Source organism: Pleurodeles waltl, chromosome 8 (assembly GCF_031143425.1).
Source record: "Pleurodeles waltl isolate 20211129_DDA chromosome 8, aPleWal1.hap1.20221129, whole genome shotgun sequence".
NCBI lineage: Eukaryota > Metazoa > Chordata > Amphibia > Caudata > Salamandridae > Pleurodeles > Pleurodeles waltl.
The window spans coordinates 369,046,789-369,072,734 of NC_090447.1; the positions used below are offsets into that span (position 1 = coordinate 369,046,789).

Sequence of the window (25,946 nt, forward strand, 5' to 3'; positions counted from 1 at the left end):
AGCATCCAACCATGTACAGTCCTCTGATGTTTGGGGCCTCTGGTTTTATTCACGTTGGTTGAATTGTTTCCTCTCTAATTGCACACAGGTAGTCATCTTTTGGTAAGGAAAAGATTATGTTATTTTTGGGAGGGCTCCAAGGATCCTCCTTACCCTCACATCTAATTAATTTATCTATTCATCCTTTGATTAAGGAATTGGCAAGTTGTACACCAATACAGATCCTATTGCATCTGGAGGAACAGCTCCCTCCCCAGCTTGCAATCCAAGGGATGATGGTCTTCATATGGAACTGGGTGGGAAATAACTGCTTACAAATAAATGCAGAAAAAACAAGGTGGGAGTTATTTACAACATACCAAATTTCTGGTGCAATGATTAGAGGTCAATTTAGATGGGCTTATTACCAAACCCTACAGACTCTGTTTAAAAGCCTGGGGATGGCTATAGATTCTAATCTTTCCCTTAGACCTCATAGCTTATCAGTGGCACCGAAATGCGTATTTTTGTTGAGATAAATCAGAAATGTGGAATTTTTTTAACATCTAAATCCATAAGAAAGGTGATCATAGCTGACATTGGCTCAGAACTAGATAATGCCAATGTATTGTTCTTTGGCCTTCCATCAATGCTAGTATACAGCCTACAAGCCATTCAGAACATGGTGCCATGCCTCTCGATAAACTCACCCCTCTTTTGAAATACCTTCATTGGTTGTCATCATTTATTACCTTTTCTGAGATTGGTGAAATTTCATATAGCTGTTCCTGCGATATAAGCATGAATGTAACTATATAACGGACATGCATGAGCACCTTATATTTTGTAAACTATCCACACTCTGCAAATAGAACCAAATAATCCATCACAAGTAATAGAAAATCAGCACCATATGTGTGCAATAGTTCATGGATGTTTAAAAAACAGATTTAAAAAAAAAACATGAGGCGCAGTGAGATAGCTGATATTGAATAATGGAGAAGGGGACAGAATATGACCAGCTCACCAATAGAGATCTTTTAATTTGGTCAACCCATTCACAAATAATTGAACACAGATAAGTAGACCTTAACCCTGGCCTGAGCAGGACATGGGGGACTACACATGAACCAAAGCCTATAAAGCCATGCAGACAGGTTAATATTTTTACACCTTCTTGTCCTTGCCTAGGAGGCAGGGGAAGGTTATTTGCGCCCAAATGCCAGCCTTGTTCAGAATTGAGGGTGGTTTATAAAAATACAATGTCAGAAGTGCTCACGGCCCCTGCACTTTTTACACACCCTGCCGTCATCTGTGGCCAAATGTAAGGAATATGTTTGGTAGGGTTCTTGATTTACTCGAGAAGAGATATGCTTTTCTCTTTTCCTTGCTTAAAGATGAGAGTGCTGCATACTTTGTCACCCATCTTGAACAAGGGCTGATGAGGAAACTGTTCCCTACTAGCGCCATCTTGCCCAAGGGTGCTGGCACAGTTTCAGCCCCTGCCTATCAAAAGAGCAAGGGAGCCAAAATCGTAGGGCCACAGAGGTAGCTGACGCACTGACCTTTGCATATTTATGAGCAGGACAGCAAAACAGCTGACATTTTTAAGGGAGTAGGAGGGCCATAACGGTTCAGCGTTGCCCCCACTGACCTGTTCACAAATGTTGAAATTATAACACCAGAGGAGAACTGGCTGAATTTGGACCTCAGTATTCAGTTTACCTTCCCCAGACTGCGCACATTTACAAACAGAGTGACAACTTCTATATCAAAGAATGGACTATTGAAGTAAAAGGAATTCTGAACACCATTGTATGTTTATACTGTTTTTTAAAAAACTGGCTTTAATATTCTGTTTAAAAAGATTAGAATCATAAAAAATGATTAATCCAACGTAAACGGCACCAATACATGTTTGCACCATTCAAAGTTTCCTTTATTGTGTCCTAAAGGCATAACAGATTATCCTAAATGTCTAAAGACTGTCCCATCAGAATCAGATGTAAGTGTATAAGGATAATTAGACCAATGTAGATCATATTCATTATCAATGTTGATTGTCAATTATGTTACTCATGAATATTTTAGCCTACTTTGTCACAGGTTCTCCAAATTACCATAAAACATAGTTTTGTAATTATATCCTTAAAGGTCAACGGTATAAAACAGTCTTGGAAATGACATTTTCTGCAGGGTTATCCCCAAACATTTTGCCTTGCTCTTCCTATTTTTCTGACCTTCTTTTTGTTGGCTTTAGGTCTCTCTACACTTTACCACTGCTAATCAGTGCTAAAGTGCATTTGCTCTCTCCCCTAAAACATGGTATGTTTGTCTCACATCTGTTTGGCATATTTAATTTACCTGTAAGTCCCTTGTAAAGTGATATACTATAAACCCAGATCCTGAAAATTAAATGCTACTAGTGGGCCTGCAGTGCTGATTGTGTCACCCTCAGACGTAGCCTTTCAATCTTGTCTCAGGCCTGCCACTGCAGTGCCTGCATGTGCAGTTTACCGCCCCATTTACTTGGCAATTCAAATATTTGCCAAGGCCTAAACTCCCTTTTCACTACACCTATGCCACCCCTAAGGTAGTCCCTAGATAGCCCTGTGGGCAGAGTGCTATATATGTAAAAGGTAGAACTTATTATCTTACGTGGTACATGTCGTAGTAGTGACAAACAGCCTATTTCGTTTTGCACTAGTGTGAGGGCTGCTTCGCTCATCAGATAGCTTTGGGAATTCCCTTATTTATGTTTAAGTGGTAACTTCTGATGTGAAAAGAGTAGTGTGGGCATGTTTGGTATGTTTGGAATGGTAGTGAAAAATCCTGCTTATTGGTGCAGTTGGATTTTACATTACTATTTTAAAAATGTCACTTTTGGAAAGTGTTACAATACACAAAGAGTAACCCAATAGTAACCCAAGGGACCTGGGTAAATCATAATACAAAACTACAATGGCCCAAATGGTAAAGGATTCTATTTTAAAGCCAGAAAAATCAGCTCAATTAATTATATTATATAGACTTTTAGAAAGTGGGCATTTCTCTGTGCTTATAACTCTAATGTTTTGTAGCTTGATTCCAATTCACGTCTAGGACAGAGTGGCAGCTACACTTTGTGCATACTTTCCAGACAGCCACAAAACAGGAGGGTCTGGGACTGACAGAAGAGGCTTCTGCATTCATCTGCATGCTGATAGTCATCATGGGCTGGGGAAAAGAAGGGTTGTACACACCTTACATGTCAACAGGCTGTGTCCTGCCCTCGCACAATGGGCTGATTTACTCCTTACTGATGTCTGGAGCCTGGGCAGAGTTGAAAGAGGTTGTGTTCCTTTGACGTCACCCCTTGAACAAAGACATTTTGGAGTATAAGTACAGGGACTTTAAACCCATGATTTTAGAGCAGTTGTGGAACTGGTAAAAAACCTCTGTCAGAGGTTGATCTTTATTTGGGCTGGGTCCAAGCGGGGCAAAGGAGGGGGTGGCCTAATCTGACCCATCTCCACCAGGACATCTATGACTGAAGAAGAAGCGGACTGCACTCCACCACCAGAGGCCCGCTTACCCCTAGGGGCAGCATGAGCAGCCAGGACAGCAGCAACTACTTAATGCAGGGTAGAAACAGCTGTGTGGGACCCAATGGGAACACCAAAATTTTCCACCAGCCCAAAGTCAGAATGTTTCAGCAGCGCCACCACCATGAGCCCCGACCACTTGAGCGGGACCCCAGAAGGTACCAAGCAGGTGATGTCCAGGCGCAGCAATGGTGATTCTGGCAAGTGCAAAGCTCCGGACAGGTGGAGCCTCTATTTCCAGCCCACAGCTACCCATGTCCATGGCTCAGAAGGAGGAAGACAGGGGGTGCAGAGTTCAGGGCAGTTTCAGGGGTCTGAGGCAGCCCTTGGTCCAATGTATCCCCTGGGCACAGCAGGCCCCAGCAAGTTGATGAAATGGAGGAGGGGGGCTAAAGCATGATGGGAGGGTACAGGGGGGTCAAGGGGAACCCCCAACCCGAAATCACTGGTAGGAAATCCTCTTACATGGCTGGGCTGAGCTCTGGGTCCCAGCACCCAAGGCAGTCTATGGTGCCTCACCACAACTTGGGTGGCCTCATCAGCCCCATCACCAGTGTTGCAGAGGTTTTGTTGGGGGCAGCCTCTTGTGCCACCGTCTGGTATTCATACTCGCTCTTGGGCTCAAACTCGCAGCCCACAGCACCTCACCAGCTCGGGCCACCATGACAGCAATCACCATGCTGCAACACGCATGGCCCCAGCATGGGGCACCCTCTTGACAATGGCTGCAGCAATAAGATCCCCTAGGGGGCTACTGCACAACTCAGCAGTCCCTGCTCTACTGATGCCTGTCGTCAGTGGTCACCATTTGCCCCCACAACCCGGGGGGTGGACTGTAGTTGCTGCCAGGCAGAATGTGCTCTGATAGAGAAGGGACCTCAGGAGCTTTCTCAGCTGATGTTCACCATTTTGGCTGCTGTGGCCACGCCCCATGTAGACAATTGTTTAATCTTGGATTTGACCTTCTGTCCACAAATCTGCATAGGTCTGCACAGGTCAGTGGCCACATGTTACATGTCCCTGTGCCCTCATTCCTTATTCCAGAGCAGATGAGTAATACAGCCCAGTTTTTGCACAAAACAAGGAGTTGTGGATGAATATAGTAACTCAGCACTTAGGAAAAGCCTCAGATTTTCTTTTATAGTTTCCAAGTCCATGTTCCATACATTTTCCTTGTCCTATCCTCGTTAAAAGGCCTTCTATACAAGAACATCTGCTTATCTCAATATAAGGGTGGAACCCAAACTCCTCAAAAATGGGCCAATCTCAAAGAAAGTACAAGCTTTATGAATTGTAGCGTAACTCCATCAATTTTTATACAGCAACTGATTTTTTTTAAATAACAAACATTCTGAGTAGGATGCACCTAAATCTCAGCAAACCATGGCTTTCTCTGCATGTATTCAATAATAATCTGCCAATGTATGGTTAAAGTAAAGGTGCAAATGAACAATCATATTTAAGTCTTTTTTCTTCTCAACGTGATCTATACTATTTCATGAGGTATCCTTAAGTATCAATTATTATGGGGGTGCTTGCACATTTTACAATTCCAATTCTAACACTTTACTTTTTTGCACTAAAATTAAGTAAACATATGAATAGGCACAAAGTTTCAACTTTTTGTGTCTGTCACATTCACAATGCACACCGCTCGGCACTACACCTAGGACCACACATGATGGCACCTCGACCTTAAGGTTAATTACAACAGTGAAATATCGGCTAACGTTGCACAGTTAGTAAAAATCACAGTGTAGATCTTAATTTGTAATTTTCGCCCGGAAGTGACACTTTTGGCGCACTAGCGTTGAATTTAGCTAAGCAAATTCACATAGCGATTGGGCCGAGCTGAAAGTTGCTCGTGGATCTGGGAGCATCCCCTGCTATCTTCCTGTGCGCTGTTCTCTTGTGATTGTGTACTGTTTTTGCGAATGATCTAAATATCCAAGCATGCAAAGCGAGGCTATGTCCAAAGAAGGCAGATAATATGCATCCAAAAATATTCTATAATCACAGGACTCTAAAATCAAATTCCAAATATCTGATTAGAAATACCGCGTTCTTAATAGCTTCATGTTCAGAACTGCTTACCGTTAGAAAACGAATTTCCATTTTCAGCAGATACAGAATTGAGAATAGAACCAGGCGTCAGCGTCCTCGGGTGATTAGCATTTTTATCCTGGTTTTCCAATCTGCTTTCTGACACGTTACGTTCTTGCCCACAAGCCAGGTTCATGTTATTTTCAATAACTGCTATTGGGAGAAAAAAACAGGGTCAGCTATTTTTTCTTTTTCTTTTTAGTGCATCACGTCATTTTACCAAGAGCAATACAGCAGGCACTCAAGTGGCAAGTAAATATTAATTGTGCAAAATGCTCTAAAGCAGAGCAAGCACAGCAGACAGTGCTTGCTCCTGTTGTTTGCCTAAGCCCTAACACCAGCTAATCATCAATCTTGCTAATGTGGCTACATTTGCTGACCCTGGGAATCTGGCTGTAGAAATCCAGGAATTACAATGGACACAGGCTCTTTTGCATTGTGAAAATTACCACGTAGTCTGCACAAAATGGTGCAATTTACTCCAAACCTTGGTCCGATACATTAATGAAACTGCTACCAATTATGGGGGCATTAGGCGACCTTTAAGTTGTCCAGTGTGTATTTTCCATTTAATAGCACAATTTAAACTGTGAGGTGAGCGAGCCATGGGCTTCTGTTCACAGAGTAAAGCTCCTGACGGTCAGATACGTCCGAGCATACGCTGTTCGACAGTGGGCATTGTGCAAAGCAGACCGTATGCTACCACTCCATCATCGCTGCATGTAATGTAATTTGTTCATGTATGAAAAGTGTAGCAGTAAAGCAGCAGGGTACCCGGCTGCATCGATGATCTCAAATTAACCGTTTGAAGGCACAATGATAATCAAAGTAGTTGTTGTTTACCCACAGTGCTATCAGACTGATTAAACATTACAACTACAGAACGACCAGAGAAAATAACACTTGACGAGGTAGATTTTCCAATCTGTATAAACAGAAATAACGAGTCGGCACATTTGACAACACTACGCAATATATTTTACGTTTTCATGTAGCTAGACGCGTTTCACAAAATGTGAATGAAAAAAGAGTGAGAAAAGTAATGAAAATCTGCTTGTAATTGTAATATTTTTACCCTGATTTGTGAATGTTTAATTCACAAGATGGTTCATGAATATGCATGAATTTTATCAACAAGGGAAGCGGTCTCTTCATTAATTCAAATTAATAGTTTGCGTAAATGCCCTTTTTGTTAATTTAATGTATTTAATGCTTGTTTGCAAAGTTTTCCCAGAAACTAGGCATAGTAAATTGCTCTTCTTATACGATATTTACAACATTAAATAAACATTTTGAGCTTTTGCTCGGTCATTTTAAGTGATCCTCAAAATCGTCATCAATTACAGGCCACAACAAGCTTTGGCAATGCTAGTAGGTTTTGCCTATGGGCAAGCTATTCTCTTTGGTGATGTTTACGCAGGCAGTCTCAATATTGTGATGTGTTGTGTGGAGCTGTGACGACATCACAGGAAGCCCAGCCTAGTCACCGAACGTGCGTAGCTAATATGATGTATATTAACTTACACGGGGCCATGGACAAGACAGGCAACTAGGAGCTGTGTTTGACAACATACAGGTCCCATTACGCACTTGTGCACATGGCCCTGCGAGATGTGCTTTGTGAACTGTAAAGATGTAGTAAATATAGCAGTAAAGCTACACCATGTGAGGTAAGCCCTGTGTTTCACCAACAACAATTTTCAATGTGAAATACAGTATGTAGTTTTGTGTTTTCCATCACAATTGTGTGCCAAGAAATACAATCATGTCAAGTGTTAAGTGCTTAACAACATTTCAAGATTTACCACTGTAAATTTCATAGTTTATCTTGGAAAATTGGTGATAGAGCCTCCAGGCTCAGTCAAGCGGAGTGCTACTATATATGCACATTGATCAACTGAGTTACAGTGGCTGTCAGCGCGGTGTGCGCTGCTTCCAGTAAGCTGCAGGCAGATGCAAAAGGGGGCTGACTAGATCTATTTGCAGCTCTCTGCGAGTACTGCTACACAGTATCCAAGTAGAGACACACCCCTCGGGCCTACACACGTGGTGCATAACTTAAACTGATCACTCTGCTCCAGCTAAGAGTGTGCTGTCTCATTGTTTACTTCTTGAAAAGAAACCAGTACTGCTTGGGTGAGCTTTCTTTAGGGCGTAGAGGAGATCGTAGAAGTTGTGGTAAATATCAAATTCTTTACCACCCATCAAATTTCCTTTGCAATTTTATTTAGAGAAGAATGTATAATAGGCATTAAGAAAAAAAGTGTAACTATTCTAAAAAGAAGAAACATGCTAAACAAACATTAAAGAAAATGGTAATTCTACAGGGGCACAGGTCCCACTTCTGCCTCCTTGCAGCTGCCCGCTGTGTTGTCGTGTCACCGGGGGGGAATTTCAATGTAAGAGCAATGTTGGCTACTCTTCTCTAAGTCATGTGCATGCAGCTCCTGTCCTTCCAACCTTGCCAGCCTGCTCGCACTACAGTGGGGTGGCGGTGTCGTAGTTTGGACTCTTGCTCTGAGCAAGACTGCTGGTCTCAGGATGACAGTACTTTCGTTTGTAGGTGACTAAGGCCCTCATTCTAACCCTGGCGGTGTAACACCGCCAGGGCAGAGGGCAGAGGAAGCACCGCCAACAGGCTGGCGGTGCTTCCTGGGCCATTCTGACCGCCGCGGTCAGAAAAGGGGAACCAGCGGTTTCCCGCCGGTTTTCCCCAGGCCCAGGGAATCCTCCATGGCGGCGCTGCAAGCAGCGCCGCCATGGGGATTCCGACCCCCTTACCGCCAGCCTGTTCCTGGCGGTTTTCACCGCCAGGAATAGGCTGGCGGTAACGGGTGTCGTGGGGCCCCTGCACTGCCCATGCCACAGGGATGGGCAGTGCAGGGGCCCCCTAACAGGGCCCCACCATGATTTTCACTGTCTGCTGAGCAGACAGTGAAAATCGCGACGGGTGCCACTGCACCCGTCGCACCCCTGCAACTCCGACGGCTCAATTCGGAGCCGGCATCCTCGTTGCAGGGGCATTTCCGCTGGGCCGGCGGGCGCTCTTTTGGAGAGCGCCCGCCGGCCCAGCGGAAATGTGAGAATGTCCACCGCGGTCTTTTGACCGCGGTGCGGTCATTTGTCGGCGGGACTTTGGCGGGCGGCCTCGGCCGCCCGCCAAAGTCTGCATTAGGCCCTAAGTCTCTTCCTACAACTAGTTGTAACTGTTGTCCAAACCTTACCGGCTTACTAGCAGTACCTCACCAGAAACACAATAGTAAAAGGTGATTTGTAGCAGTCGCTTACGCATGGACTCCAAGTACGATATCTCAGGGTTGTCGTGGTTAAACGGAGATTACCCTTTTCTCATCGATTTATTATGTCTCATACAAACAAAGGCAATAACACAGATGCAGTGAAGTTATAATAGTTTTTATTCAACATAACTGCAATTTGTGATAAGTTGCATGAACTGCAATGATTAGGATAATGAATATACCAAGCAACAATATTGTGAAGAAGAGAGTCATTGTTATAAAGACCCCCACCATTGTGCAATATATGAAAGAAATATATGTATATGTAAAAGATGGAATAAGCCCTAGTACCCTAAGGAAAATAGGTCTAACCTCCTACCTAAAGTAGAGCTGGGTTCGTTAAACCTAATCTGCCAAAGTCGTGTCCATGAGAGGAGCCCCCAACCCTCGTTACCTTGGAATGAGGTCTCTATCTCAGACTCCGCAGGGACACGAAGACTGGGTCAGTGTCAAGATGACTGGAGCATTGGTATCAGCGATGGTGGTGATGCCCTCTGGTCGGTATCCCTCTGATTATCTATCTAAAGTGTGTTGTATTTATACAGATCTACAAGGTCCCCTGACATAAGTGTTATTCATAACAATAGATAACAGGCATGCTTGGGACGGCAATTAATATCAACAATCCCTCGAAAGTATAGAGAGGGAAAATCCCTAAGTGTGAATACCTACTGTATGTTTGTCTTTCGTGCTTGATCTTGACGCCTTGGCGCAGTGACACTGATAATAGAACCCATAACAAGTGGCCTAACTATAAACAAGGCCGCCATCTTAAAGGAAATAAATAATTAAATGGACTAAGACAGAGCAAGCTAAGTAGGTTAAAAGTCACTGGGTAACGGGGGCATGAGTTTACAAGCCTACCGCTAAGCTAACTCCTGTTATCTCGTTAAAACAAACTAGGATTCACTACAGCGGGGTGGAGCGATCGATTGAATTGTTGGAGTGACCCTCAAAGCTGGCCGGAAGCCCGGCTGTAGCTGACTTTTGCTGTTGTCAGCGTGGCTGCAACCAGTACCGGTAACCAGGCTCAGCTCCCAGTATGGCAGTGTCAATGGTAAGTGCCTGAGGGAGCCGGTAACATAAAGCTGTAATTAATAAACATTACTGTGTGACTGTCATTGCTGTCTGAGCCACCATGTGCCAGGCAACTCAAATCACACAGTCTCTCATTAAAATGAAAGTAAAAATGAAGTACCTCAGAAGCCCGTGGCATGTGGAAGGACACTGCCAGCCAGCCACTGCTCGACAACCGGAAGGAGTACTTCATCTAAGCTCCAGAGAACAGCCAGAAGGAGTAGAGAAGAAGTACACCCTGATAATTTGAGGATTCCTGCTGACCAATGAGAGCCAAGAAAAGCAGAGTGACCAGAGAAGCCAACGAATGGTAAGTAATGAGAAGGATGTGGGTGGGTTGTAAGTCTGTAGGCGGGCTGTGAGCCCTTTCTCTGTTTTCTTTTTTTAAAGGCAAAAAAGTTCACCACAACAAAAGCGCTGTGCAAGCAAAAGCTAAAAATAGAATTTGCAAACAGTGGAGTATGCAAACAATCAGGGAAGGTCGGCTACACAGAAATGGTTTCATATACCGCAGACATCATACTATGCATGAAAAAAGAAAAAAAAAGAAAAAACAGAATATCTGCAAAATAAAAATTGCATGATACGGGAAAACCCTGTACACAGACAGAGCCAAGTGGGAAAAACCAAAGAAATAACTGATGACAGTACCACAACAAATGCAACTTCATATTGGCCAGCAGTGCCTGATCAAAACCACTGCCTACCCCTAACACCGGAAAACCCCTGGAACACCCCATTGATGCAAAGTACCACAAATCAGCGATTGTCCCTGGTTTCAGTTTCTTTTTCTTACAAACCAACCCAAATACCAGTTGCTAGTGGTTTTGTAAATCCTGAAAAGAATTTTTGCCTCAGGCCTTTGTTATACATGTAGTGCAAACCAGACGCAAAACCTTCATCAATCTTGCCCAGTGTTCGTTCTTCCTGTGCTTTTTTGCCCCAGAATACTCTTAATTATTCAAGCCGGCATATTTGCATAATTTCTTTAGTTGTGCATCACAGGGGTAATGTGTAATTATTCAAATTACTCTGATTACTCCAGCATAAATAAAAAAAATCCTAGTCCTACTCATAATGATCTATGTTATCAGACAAATACATGTATGTAAGTGATATCTCAAATATTGATGATCTCCAATAATAATGTTTATTTGCACATGCTGTGCTTTATCAATGCAAGGAATGCCAATTCAACATGGCACAATTCAACAACTATACGTATACAATTACAATTGTTTACTCATAAATATTATAAATTCAATACTTAGTTGGAGGAATACATTCTCTAACTAAACCTACTTGCATGACTTATATATCATACTTTCATGCCTATGTGTCATGCTAAAGGTGTGACTGCCTATGAGATATGCTGAAAACATAATATAAAATGAATGCTATAAGGACATATTGCACACCAGTGACATGTCAATTGAAAGTGTACACCTACTAGGTCCTCTATTAGAATTTCAGCTCACTCACAGAAACAGCACCCTTCGTCCTTGACATCTACACACTCTATTGCAATATATGCTCAAGCCAGATATCAGTAGAAAAGGAAAGAAAAGTATAGCACACATTCTCCATATTTTAAAAGGAACACAACAAGGCTGTCTGAGTTAGAAAATCCATCTACTTTGTATTCCCAATGTTCTTGAGGAGCACATGGGGTTTTCACATGTGCTGTGGGCAGAGGCGAGTCTAATATGAATCTCAGGTTTCATTAGTGATGTATTTAATGTAGTTTGGCCTGAAGTGCTTAAACCTGTAAAAACATTTAAGTTATCCCTTTAGGGTTTATGACTTTAGAGGCATTGCTTTTATGCGCCTAGATCAGAAGCAGTTGACTAAAGAGAAGAATATCTGTAGGAAATCCCTAATCCACCTCTGGGGTGAGGGTCCAGTTCCACATCATGCTTCTTATCAGTATTTGTGAAAGACATCTTCTGTCTATTCATCAAAGAAAACATACACAATAGTATGAAAGAGGAACTAAAACGTTTTCCTGAAAATGTGTTACTGAATAGATCTAATGATTCAAGGTACATTCCAAGAGACACTATGGCCCTCATTACATCCCTGGCGGTAAATACCACTTACCGCCGTGCAGAAGACCGCCAACATACCGCTGCGGCCACAGAATTCCACTACAGGTATTACGACTCACAGCACGGGATCTGCCACAATACAGACACCCACACAAGTCTGCCACACCAAAGGTCAGTGATAAACTGGCGATAACAAAACCGACACCGTCACGTCAACAGGGATACACCCACACAATCACGACCAACAAATCAACACAGCGGTCTTTCAACCGCAGTAAACCATTGGCAGTACACACCGCCGTGCTCAAAATATACACACATTTACAAAACACAACCACATTGGACAATTCGAAATACACACACCTGATACACATACACACACCACTCCCACACACCCAATCCAATATAAAACACACACCCACATCACCCACAAACCCTTACTACCAGAATTTTGAGAGCACGCCATAGAGAGACACTACCAAAAACAACAATAGCATCCACAGACACACAACACCATCACTTATACAACATCCACGCACCTCCAACAACACACACCAACACACCCCCTCACACATCACAAAACACACCACCTCACACATCACCCACACCACATCATGGCACCTCAACGACACCTCAGGTTCTCTGAGGAGGAGCTGAGGGTCATGGTGGAGGAAATCATCCAGGTAGAGCCACAGCTATTCGGATCACAGGTGCAGCAGACATCCATTGCAAGGAAGATGGAGCTATGGCTCAGAATCGTCGACAGGGTCAGCGCAATGGGACAGCATCCAAGAACTAGGGATGACATCAGGAAGAGGTGGAACGACCTATGGGGGAAGGTGCGTTCCGTGGTCTTCAGACACCAGATTGCTGTACAGAGGACTGGCGGTGGACCTCCACCTCCTCCCCCACAACTAACAACATGGGAGGAGCAAGTCTTGGCTATACTGCATCCCGAGGGACTCGCAGGAGTAGCAGGAGGACTGGACTCTGGTGAGGCAAATCTTTACTACTATATCCCCCCCACCCTACCTGCATGCCATCACACACTCCCACCCTTACCCTCACACCCATCACCCCAACAACCCACAGATACCCCACTAACACAATCTTCACATCCAAAAACCAAGCCCTGCATGTAACACCAATGCATGGACACCCATCACCCAAGCATGTCCACTACAGAGACTCACTCATGCCCCAAAATCACCAATCACACAAGGACCAAGCCAATAATGCAAGCACTGGAGTACAGTGTCAACCACCCATTGCAAACAATGACACACATACAATAATTATGCATTTACACCCCAACAGGACCTCTACCCAACGTCACCGGACATGAGGTGCCAGACATATCCAGACCCCCCACAGAAGAGGCCCACAATGATGACAGCAGCTCTGCACAACTGGATCAAGATGACCAGCCCGGCCTATCTGGGACCTCTGGACAGTCGGTTCCCCTGACACTGTCACAAGCCACCACAGAGCCTCCCCCCTCAGGAAACACCACCACAGCACCCACCCAGCGGGCCCATCCCTCTGTCCCCAGGACACATCAATCAGCAGTGTGTCCACCACAACAGGGAACCCAGGCAAACCCACCAACCCAAGAAAATCAGGGACCTGGGGACAGTAGTAGTGGGCACACGGTTCAGGGGACAGAGGCACAGGATAACAGGGAAACTGGGAGGACGGCTGTGTGACAGGGGGAGGACAGGCCCCGGGAACCCACTCTCCCCGAGGCACTCTCCAATATCATGGGAGCTTACCATCATTCCCAGGAGACGATGGCAACGGTACTGGCCAAGTTTCAGGAGACCCAGCGGCTGCAGTAGGAACACTACCTTGGGATCAGGGAGGACTTGAAGTCCATTAACACTACCCTGTTCACCATTGCAGGGGTGCTGGTGGACCTTGCCAATACCAGGAGGGAATGCAGGTAGACCAAGGCACACAGAGAGGTAAGAGTTCATCAATGTTTCTGGGACGAAAGTATAGCCCAAGTAATGTGAATCCAAAAGCGAAGAGTAAAGCGATGATTCCGGGTTGGTGTTTTGGTAGAGTCTTTATTCACAGGTGTAGGTTTGTGTCGTCTTACAGGAAACAGCCAACACGTGTTTTGTCACACAAGTGACTTTATCAAGGCTGGGCCCGTCCGGCCAGGGGCAGAAGAAAGCAGTAAGTTCAGTAAGTGAAAAGGAGACGATAATCAGTCCTGGGTAGGACTGCCGTGGGTGTTCGATGATTCCAGTGGTCAAATAGAGGGTAATATAAGAGCCCTGGTAAGCCCGAATTTATGACCCTGAAAGTCAGTCCGGGAGCGGACACAGGAGGGACACAGTGGCACAACAAGGGGCCCCTGACGCTAGTCTGGACGATGAACAGCCCACCGCCGGCGCAAGTGGACAGGAGGCACCACCACAGGAACAACAGGACACCAGCACCCCACCCCCTGCAGATGGAGAACCACCCCACAAACAGTCCCAGAGATCCAGGAACAAGACAGAGAACAATGCCAAGACCCCCGCCAGGAAATGAGACGCCCCTGAATGTCACCCTTCTGTCCCACTAAGTCACCCTGTCCATTCTTGAACTGCCATTGCTCCACTTCCTATGCCCCTTTGGACAATGCACCTGAGAAACAAAAAGACTGGACTCTGCCATGGACATTCCTCCACCATCCCCCAGCCCATTTTACAACCCCCTCCACTTATTTGCACAGGAATAAACACACTACAATCACAAAACAATCTGGGGTCAGTCTGTGCTTTCACAAATGTGTAATTGAAATAACTATGGAATCTAGCAATGTCAATTTACTTATTCACATACCAATGTAACACAGCGGTAGGCCAGAAGTAAACATAGCAGAGGGCACAAAGTGGGACCCAAATCTGTGAAATGGAAAGTCAAAGTGACAAGTCAGGGTCCATACGCTAAATGAAAATGACACACTTATGCTAGTTCCAACAATAGAATGAGATGTGGGAAGCAGTGGCATCTTCTTCCCTATGTCTCACTGGAAGTATTGCCTGATGATGTTATTTCGGTTGTCAATATCCTCTTCTTCTCCCTCCTCTTCTTCACTGTCCACAGGCTCCACAGCTGCCACAAGACCACCATCTGGCCCATCCTCCTGCAGAAAAGGCACCTGGCGTCGCAAAGCCAGGTTGTGCAGCATACAGCAGGCCAAGATTATCTGGCACACCTTCTTCGGTGAGTAGTAGAGGGATCCACCTGTCAGATGGAGGCACCGGAATCTAGCCTTCAGGAGGCCGAAGGTGCGCTCGATCACCCTCCTAGTTTGCCCATGTGCCTCATTGTAGCGTTCCACTGCCCTTATCCTGGGATTCCTCACTGGGGTCAGTAGCCATGACAGGTTGGGGTAACAAGAGTCACCTGAAAATGTCGAGGGACAACTGTTAGAAACACACTAATCCTTAGGGACAACCCCATACCAAGACACATATGTCAACTGTAGTCGGACCTTTGACCTCACCCATTAGCCACACACGGTGCCTCTGGAGTTGGCCCATCACAGAAGGGATGTTGCTATTCCTAAAAATGTAAGCATCATGCATAGAGCCAGGATACTTGGCACTCACATGGGAGATGTACTGGTCAGCCAAACACACAATCTGCACATTCATCGAATGGTAGCTCTTCCGGTTTCTCTTCACCTATTAATTTCTGCGAGGGGGACAAACGCCACGTGTCCCATCAATGGCACCAATGATGTTGGGGATATGTCCCAGGGCATATAAGTCACCTTTCACTGTGGGCAAGTCCTCCACCTGAGGGAAAACGATGTAGCTGCGCATGTGTTTCAACAGGGCAGATAACACTCTGGACAACACTTTAGAGAACATTGGCTGGGACATCCCTGATGCCATGGCCACTGTTGTTTGAAAAGACCCACTGGCCAGGAAATGGAGTACTGACAGGACTTGCACTAGAGGGGGGATTCCTGTGGGATGGCGGATAGCTGACATCAGGTCCGGCTCCAACTGGGCACACAGTTCCTGGATTGTTGCACGATCAAGTCTGTATGTGACCAGGATGTGTCTCTCTTCCATTGTCGACAGGTCCACCAGGGGTCTGTACACTGGCGGATGCCGCCATCTCATCACCTGCCCCAGCGGACGTGCCCTATGGAGGAGAATAGCGAGCAGAGAGGCATCCAACACTGAGGTATCACAATGTTTTATTTAAAGAAACGTAATTAATCCGCAATGTGCCAGTAGCTGTCTATATTCCCGGCCTAGATAGGTGTGATGCAGTTAACATCCATTCCATGTGGCCTTCTGAAATGGCGGCTGCCTGACCTGTCAGGTGGGACAAGGGGATATGAGGTAACTGCGCTGGGATTCTACACCGTCGCGGTGGGCGGTCGAAGACCGCAGCACAATTCAGCATTGGTTAACATTTGGCCCTATGGGTCCCAGGAGCCAATAACGATGTATGCCAGCGGTGATGGTACGCACCGCCGCGGACATGACTGCCATTTTCTGTCTGTTCACTCACTTGTTACCTGGCCTTCAACAGGAGAGGACCTACACTGCAAGTGCTGCTGTGACCTCAGTCTGGAAGCGACAATGGCTCATGTGTCTGGGGAAAGGGCCACTGCCTTCACTTCGGAGGAGTCGGAGAAAATAGTGGATGGGGTCCTACCCCAGTAAACGCAACTGTACGGTCCTCCAGACAAACAGGTGAGTACACTGTGAGCATGCTGCATGGGCAATGCCTGTTTTGAGTGGTGTGGATGGAAGATACATGGGGGGGCTGAGGCCTGCATGTGCGGATAGGGAGTGTATGTGCAACGGCAAGGGTGGGAACTGGGAGGCAATGAGTATGACGGTCTGGACGGGTAAGTAATTTCCATTTCCCCCTGTACCATTCCGCTAGGTCAGCGCCCACCAGAAGAAGGGTATTTGGCGTTCCATCGCCAAGGACGTCCGGACCATGGGGGTCTACCACAGACGGAGCACCCACTGCCGTAAAAGATGGGAGGACCTGCGCCGCTGGAGCATGAAGATGGCGGAGGCCCAGCTGGGGATGGCCTCCCAACGTGGGAGGGGTGCCCGTTGCACCATGACTCCCCCTGATGTTTTGGATCCTGGCGGTGGCGTATCCGGAGTTGGATGGGCGCTTGAGGGCATCACAGCAGCCACAAGGGGGTGAGTACACTCTAATTCAGCTGACTCTGCGCGCATTACGAGGTGTCTGGGTGGGGGAGGTGGGCAGTGGGTTCCCCTAGGCCAGGGCGGTGTTTGTAGGCAAGGTCCCTTGTGAGGCAGGCTATGTGGCACCCCAACCCCAAGAGTGGTAAGAGCCATCTACATCTAGTCAGGCTCCCTTGACTTTCAGGTGTGCAGCAATTGGTGTTAGGCCTCGTACCCCATGGTCAGGTGAAATTTCTAGGAACTGTTAGTGCATGGCGTAGTGCAAGGGCTGCTCCATGTGTGTTGTGTATGCCAACGGTAGTGGTGCTGCATGCACTGAACATGTCTTTCTTCTGTCTGCCCCCCCTTTTTTGTGGTCTCCCTGTTCTTGTGTGCAATAGCATCATCAGGCAGAGGAGCATTGGCACCGGAGCAGGAGGGAGCTGCAACCCACTTGGCCCTGGAGGGTGAAACAATGGAGTCTGAAGCCACCAGTGGGATGAAGGGCGAGGGGAGCTCCATGGCGGGGACAGGAGCAGACAGCAGTGACAGTGACTCCTCCTCTGATTGGAGCTCCCTTGCGGTGGCAGGCACCTCTGTGCCCACCGCATCAACAGGTTCAGCCGCCACCACCCCTACCAGCACCGCCCTCCCAGCAGCCTCTCAGCGTGTGTCCCGTGCCCGCTCACCCAGGAAGGTGGGCATCTCCTTTGCCCCAGGCACCACAGGCCCTGCCCCAGTCAGCCCTGCTGCCCTCTGTGAGGAGGCTATTGACCTCCTGAGATCCCTCACTGTTGGGCAGTCTACCATTGTGAATGCCATCCAGGGTGTTGAGAGGCATTTGCAACAAACAAATGCATACCTGGAGGGCATTCATTCTGGTCAGGCAGCCCAACAGAGAGCATTTCAGGCTCTGGCATCAGCACTGATGGCAGCCATTGTCCCTGTGTCCAGCCTCCCCCTCCAACTTCCTCCACCCAGACCCAATCCCCTGTACTCAGCCTATTCCAAGCACACCATTAGACCAGCATGCACACTCATAAACACACAAGAGTGGACATGGCAAACATAAGCACCACACATCCCACAGGCACTCACACAAGCACCATACCCATGCAGACACAGCAACATCCACTGCCTCCACTGTGTCCCCCTCCTCCATGTCCTCCTCCTCCCTCCCAGTCTCGTCTCCACTCACACCTGCATGCACTACATCCTCAGCCACTGCCTCCATCACCAGCACGCCCATCACCACACACCGCTCACGTGCACTCACCACCGCTACTACCATGCACAGATCCCCAGTATCCTCTCCCAGTGTGTCTGTGAGCCCTCCTCCCAAAGTACACAAACGCAGACACACACCCACCCAACAGCCATCCACCTCACACCAGCCTCCGGCCCATGCACCTTCACCCAAATTCAGCAGACGTACACCTCCTACAACCACTACCTCTACCTCCACTCCCAAACCCCCTCCATCTTCCCGTCCCAGTGTGTCTAAGAAACTCTTCCTGGCTAACATTGACCTCGTCCCTACACCTCCCCCCGTCCTTCCTCTAGGGCCAGGCTTTCCAGCTCCCAGCCCAGCACCTCAGCCACCAAATCCCCAGGCACAGTGGTGCCAGCAACTGCAGGGTCATCGAGTGCGCCACCCATCAGGGCTGCCAGTGTGCCACGTAGCGAGGGCAAGGACATTCCGCCACCTGCCAAGGTGAAAAAGGTGCCCATATCCCAGAGGGAGAAGCCTAAAGTACCAGCCACCAAGGGCTCAGCAAAAACCAAAGGGGATAGTGGCAAGACAACTGAGGCACCATCAAAGCTGGGGAAGGGCCTAAAGCTGAAGAGCAGGTCTGGAGAGGGCATGGTGGCACCGACTGAGGGACCAGTGTCACACTTTCTGTCCACGACCATGCCAACCTGTACGGCGGCGAACACCGCTAGCTGCCCCGCCACCACAACGGCCACCACAACCGCCACCTGCACCGTCACCTGCACCGCCCCGGCACATCTACAGCCTCAGCAACAGTTCCCAGCATCTTCCCCAGTGGGCAGCTGTCCGAGGCTGCAGGAAACATCCTGCTGTGTCCCTCTGCAGGTGCTGACCCATGCACCGCCGCAAGCACCGCCACCGGCCCCGCGGCATCCTCGGACACAGGCACCACCGCTCACATGGCTGCCATCCCCAGTGGTCAGTCGTATGAGGCTGGAGGAGAGTTCCTGGACCCTGGGCAGCTTCATGAGACATTTCTTCCATCACTGTTTGCACCTGCAGGTGGAAGGCGCAGCTGCAGCAGTGTGGGACATGTCGCTGCCTCCATGGCGTATCATGCTACCTGAACCTCGCCAATCTCGTGGCACACACACCCAGGTGAGGGAATTGTACTGGTCACTCTGCACGTAGAGCACTCTGGACACAAAGCCCCCTCCAGAACCAGTGGAGAGATACATCCACTACCTCTGTCCTTGGCAGGATGAAGCACTCTGGGCACCAGGCCCCCTCCAGAACCAGTGGAGAATGACATCCACTTCATCTGTCCTTGGCAGGATGAAGCACTCTGGGCACCATGCCCCCTGCAAAACCAGTGGAGAGATACATCCACTACCTCTGTCCTTGGCAGGATGAAGCACTCTGGGCACCATGCCCCCTCCAGAACCAGTGGAGAGATACATCCACTACCTCTGTCCTTGGCAGGATGAAGCACTCTGGGCACCAGGTCCCCTCCAGAACCAGTGGAGAATGACATCCACTACCTCTGTCCTTGGCAGGATGAAGCACTCTGGGCACCAGGCCCCCTCCAGAACCATTGGAGAATGAAATCCACTTAGGAGACAGTGACTTTGCACTCCCCAGGATGCAGCAGTGGGCAAACCACCCACTGGAGAGACTTGAGAGACTATGGCTTTGTACTCCCCAGGATGCAGCAGTGGGCAAACCACTCACTGGAGAGACTTGAGAGACTGTGCTTTGCACTCCCCAGGATGCAGCACTGGGCAAACCACCCACTGGAGAGACTTGAGAGACTGTGGCTTTGCACCGCCAGGATACATCAATGGGCATGGAGCCCCCTCGTGCAGCAGTGGCATTGTGCGTTCATCAGGCTGAGGTGCCCCCCCTTCCCCTCCCCAAGGTGCCTGTATATTTTCGATCTGATGTCCCTGCAATGTTCTCTCCTTTTCGAGTCAGGTATCATGTGTGGGCATCGCCCATGCATTTTGGGCCCAGTGGTCCAACAACAATGATTAATACACTATCCGGACTTGTGTAGTTGGTGTACATATTTGTATATACTGAATTTCGACTCTTGAATACTGGATTTTTCTTGATTACAATGGTTACAATCATTTCCTTTTGTCCTTGCGTTCTTCCAGGGGGTGGAGGGGTGTATATGTAATGATGTTGAATGTATTTGTGTGTCTGTTGTTGTGTGTGGTGGTGAGGGTGGGGGTGTTGCGTGTGTGTGTCACTCTGTTTCCTCCCACCTTCCCCTGTGTTGTAGGCGGAGTACTCACCGTGGTCGCTGCCCCTGCCGTTCGTACTTATCATAGAAGAGGAGGTAAACCAGCATGGGCAGTACGTGGAGTTTGGGTTCCATGGCGTCCTGGTTCCTCGCTGGGTGTCGAGAGGTGAGTGTTTTCCCTTCTGTGTGCTGTTTCTGCCGTGCTTTTGATAGCGTTGGTTCCGCCCCGGAAAAGGTGGCGGATAGGCCTCTTGTAATAGGGTGGGCGGTACTTTGTCTCCCGCCTGTCTTTTGGCGGTGGCCTCCGCGCTGTTTGTTTCTACCGCCATGGCGGTCGGAGTGTTAAAGTGGCTGTCTATGTTGGCGGTTTCCGCCAAAGTTGAAATCCCATTTTCTTTCCCCGCCAGCCTGTTTGCGTTATTACCGCCGCTTTAGGACCGACCACCAGGGTTGTAATGAGGGCCTATATGTCAAAGGTACCGGTCTGATATTGTGTCATAGTTTTTGCTTAAGGTGATGTAATCCCTTTGATGTGGCCTGAGATTTACTGGTGAGGTTGGAATGGTAGTGAATGCTACTTAGCCCCAAAGTGTTTCCGTGCCATCTTGGATTTCAGTTCACAGCCAACATGGGAACAATCTTATTCCTGAGGAATTATATCGCTCTGAAATAAATGTAGGTTTGAAGACTATGAGGAGCTTTCAGATGGCCTGAGCGAAATTTACATGGTGACTGTATAGCCTGTGGAATTTTGGGAATTTCGTATCACACTTTTTCGGCAAAATTCCTCAAATTAATCCATTAAGCCATCTTGCGTAATTACTTACTGTTTGTGGCAAGATTTTACAGCCGGTACTCAAGAGCAACATGAATGGCAAGAACGTGAGCAGTTGTAGCTAAAATTACATCCTCCCAGTCCTATTGCAAGGGAGGAATTATCTGCTCCAAATGTCTGGTGGACGAGGCAATCTGCAGTCGGAATTCTTCTGAGTCACTGGAAACCTGATTCAATTATCCCTGCTCATGTATGTAGTGCGTGTGTAAGAGAACAGACAGCATGAAGGGAGCAGTTTTGGGAAGCCCTCTGCAGAGCCTTTTTATTGGCATCAAAGGAGGTGACAGCTTGGATGACAAGGGATGGGGTTTGAAAGGTCAGAAAGGTATCAGTGTGAGTTGCAGAGTGCCTGGACTCAGAACCTTTTAATAACAGTGGTGGCTGGGAGCAAGGAGCAGGGCCCTTCTGCCCCGAGGGGTACTTCTCTGCAAACAGGATACCTATTCACTACAGGGCCACAGAAGCAGACTTTTTTTTTTTAAATGAGCTTTGTGAAGTTGCGAATTGCTATACTTTACTTCTTACATCCCTAAAAAAACATCACATATGAAAGTGAAAATGAAAACCAGAACACTAAGCTAAGATCAAAAATGAGGAACTTAAGCAAACGTATCAGGCACACAAAATGTATTCACAATGTTTAAATTGGGGAGACAGGCTAATAGTATGCATAGCTTAATTTTCAATTTTTCCCACTTAAGTTGTTCAGAAGTTTTCTTTATTGAATTTTCTGCAAAAATGGCAAGTACATTAATAATACAACTTGTAAACTGTACACTTGAGTGTCCGCCATTACTGGATAGGTTCACGATAAGAAAGAGGACGTTTTTAATGCACTCAAATATATTTGAAAAGAGTGGGTAGGCCAAAGCAGAACATATAAAACTGTTTTCCACTTGCATGTCTTTTCGTTTTCATAATTCAGGATGTTTGTCATCATAACCAAATTAAAGTGTTCTAATATTGTATTTTCCGTTACACTGGAAACCTCTGGTGGCAGGCACATGCTATATATGGCTTTTAATCATCAACTCAAGACATTCCTCCTCACCTGCTATTTACAGAGTTCTTAGAAGAGGCTGTAGCTGGGAACTCGTAACAAAATCACGAGACTATGTAAGGCGCAGGCTTTCAAACCTTGGAGAAAATCCCGATCGCAAACAAATTACAGCATAACTCTTGTCAGGGGATTGCACCATAATGCCAGACACATTGCTTATCCTTCATTTGAGAAAGAATGTAAGAGGTGGAACATTTTTCTTATGTTGTAAGAGTCAAATGTGGCACTCAAATGTTCTAATTATCTTATCGATCGAAACGAGGAAAGTGCAAGTCTCTACCATTAAAAGTAAGAATTACATTGCGTCCCTGCTAGGCTTAATGAAATAATATAATTTAATTCCGTATTATTTCTTACGTTTAGCAAGTAATTGGCAATCTGGGGTATTCGGGTACCCATGTACTTTAAAACAGGCATGAAAATGCAAAAAATGAATGTGGCATTCATAGAACATTATTTGAGACCAGGATACATTCAAAATCATGAAAGAATGCTTGTGTTAGTTTAGAAGAGAAGGTCTTCCGATGCAAGCTAAGCGGTCATTGGCTAAGGCAATAGGTTAGGCCTTGTAAATGCAGGGCACCCTGGTCAAACAGGATTACTTTAGAAGCCATCCCCGAATCATTGGATGATGACCCAACTACTGCAGAAGTCATTTTCACGTCATCAGACATCATCAAGCTCTTGAAGTCATCAGGAAAGTTTAGACACTTGAGCCTGATGATTTCAGGATGACTTGAAAATGACCATTTGATTACTTCACAAGATAAGAATATTCCTGATGCCTGAGGATGACTTGAAAATTAGTTTAGGATTTCTTCTTAAACTGAGATTTGTCCTGATGACTTGATGATGATTTAAAGATGACTATCTGATCACTTCAAAGGCATTAACCCCTTAGCTGCCAGGCCTTTTCCACCTCCTGTGCCGAGCCTTTTTTTGGCTATTTGGGGCAGTTTGCGCTTAGGCCCTCATAACTTTTTGTTCACATAAGCTACCCACGCCAAATGTGCGTCCTTTTTTACCAACATCCTAGGGATTCTAGAGGTACCCAGACTTTGTGGGTTCCCCAGAAGGAGGCCAAGAAATTAGCCAATATACAGTGAAAATTTCGTTTTTTTTAAAAAAATTGGAAAAAGGGGCTGCAGAAGAAGGCTTGTGGTTTTTCCCCTAAAAATAGCATCAACAAAGGGTTTGCGGTGCTACGATCACCAGCTTCCCAGCTTTCAGGAACAGGCAGACTTGAATCAGAAAACCCAATTTTTCAACACAATTTTGCCATTTTACTGGGACATACCCCATTTTTACGATTTTTTGTGCTTTCAGCCTCCTTCCAGTCAGTGACAGAAATGGGCATGAAACCGATGCTGGATCCCAGAAACCGAAACATTTCTGAAACATTTCTGAAAAGTAGACAAAATTCTGAACTTAGCAAGGGGTAATTTGTGTAGATCCTACAAAGGTTTCCTACAGAAAATAACAACTGAAAAAAATAAATATTGAAATTGAGGTGAAAGAATCTGCAATTCTTCTCGACGTTTTACTCTGTAACTTTTTCCTGCAATGTCAGATTTTTTAAAGCAATATACCGTTACGTCTGCTGGACTCTTCTGGTTGCGGGGATATTTAGGGCTTGTAGGTTCATCAAGAACTCTAGGTACCCAGAGCCAATAAATGACCTGCACCCTGCCTTGGGTTTTCATTCTATACCAGGTATACAGCAATTAATTTGCTGAAATATAAAGAGTAAAAAATAGCTATCAAGAAAACCTTTGTATTTCCAAAATGGGCACACGATAAGGTGTTGAGGAGCAGTGGTTATTTACACATCTCTGAATTTCGGGGTGCCCATACTAGCATGTGAACTACAGGGCATTTCTCAAATAGACTTCTTTTTTACACACTCTCTTATATTTGGAAGGAAAAAATGTAGAGAAAGACAAGGGGCAATAACACTTGTTTTGCTATTCTATGTTCCCCCAAGTCTCCCGATAAAAATGTTACCTCACTTGTGTGGGTAGGCCTAGCGCCCGCGACAGGAAATGCCCCAAAACACAACGTGGACACATCCCATTTTTTTACAGAAACAGAGGTGTTTTTTTGCAAAGTGCTTACCTGTAGATTTTGGGCCCTAGCTCAGCTGGCACCTAGGGAAACCTACCAAACCAGCACATTTTTGAAAACTAGAGACCTAGGGGAAATCAAAGATGGGGTGACTTGTGGGGCTCTGACCAGGTTCTGTTATCCAGAATCCTTTGCAAACCTCAAAATTTGGCTAAAAAAACACATTTTCCTCACATTTCGGTGACAGAAAGTTCTGGAATCTGAGAGGAGCCACAAATTTCTTTCCACCCAGCGTTTCCCCAAGCCTACCGATAAAAATGGTACCTCACTTGTGTGGGTAGGCCTAGTGCCCACGAAAGGAAATGGCCCAAAACACAACGTGGACACATCCCATTTTTTTTACAGAAAACAGAGGTGTTTTTTGCAAAGTGCCTACCTGTAGATTTTGGCCCCTAGCTCAGCCGGCACCTAGGGAAACCTAATAAACCAGCACATTTTTGAAAACTAGAGACCTAGGGGAATACAAGATGGGGTGACTTGTGGGGCTCTGACCAGCTTCTGTTACCCAGAATCCTTTGCAAACCTCAAAATTTGGCTAAAAAAACAAATTTTCCTCAAATTTCGGTGACAGAAAGTTCTGGAATCTGAGAGGAGCCACAAATTTCCTTCCACCCAGTGTTCCCCCAAGTCTCCCGATAAAAATGGTACCTCACTTGTGTGGGTAGGCCTAGCGCCCACGAAAGGAAATGGCCCAAAACACAACGTGGACACATCCCAATTTTTTTTACAGAAAACAGAGGTGTTTTTTGCAAAGTGCCTACCTGTAGATTTTGGCCTCTAGCTCAGCCGGCACCTAGGGAAACCTACCAAACCTGTGCATGTTTGAGAACTAGAGACCTAGGGGAATCCAAGATGGGGTGACTTGTGGGGCTCTGACCAGGTTCTGTTACCCAGAATCCTTTGCAAACCTCAAAATTTGGCTAAAAAAACAAATTTTCCTCACATTTCGGTGACAGAAAGTTCTGGAATCTGAGAGGAGCCACAAATTTCCTTCCACCCAGCATTCCCCCAAGTCTCCCGATAAAAATGGTACCTCACTTGTGTGGGTAGGCCTAGCGCCCACAAAAGGAAATGGTCCAAAACACAACATGGACACATCACATTTTTTCACAGAAAACAGAGGTGTTTTTTGCAAAGTGCCTACCTGTGGATTTTGGCCTCTAGCTCAGCCGGCTCCAGGGAGGGCAGAAATTGCATAAAATAAATTTGCC

The 25,946-nt window shown here is 46.5% G+C and overlaps 1 protein-coding gene across 1 annotated transcript in view; it reads right to left on the reverse strand.

Moving 5' to 3' along the window:
- The window catches only part of MYO16 (myosin XVI), a 2,485,855-nt gene that overhangs the window by 170,336 nt on the left and 2,289,573 nt on the right, over positions 1 to 25,946 (reverse strand). The window contains exon 33 of the mRNA XM_069204246.1: positions 5,658 to 5,819. Within this exon, the coding sequence (XP_069060347.1) occupies positions 5,658 to 5,819 (162 nt within the window). The remainder of the gene's footprint in view (positions 1 to 5,657; positions 5,820 to 25,946) is intronic.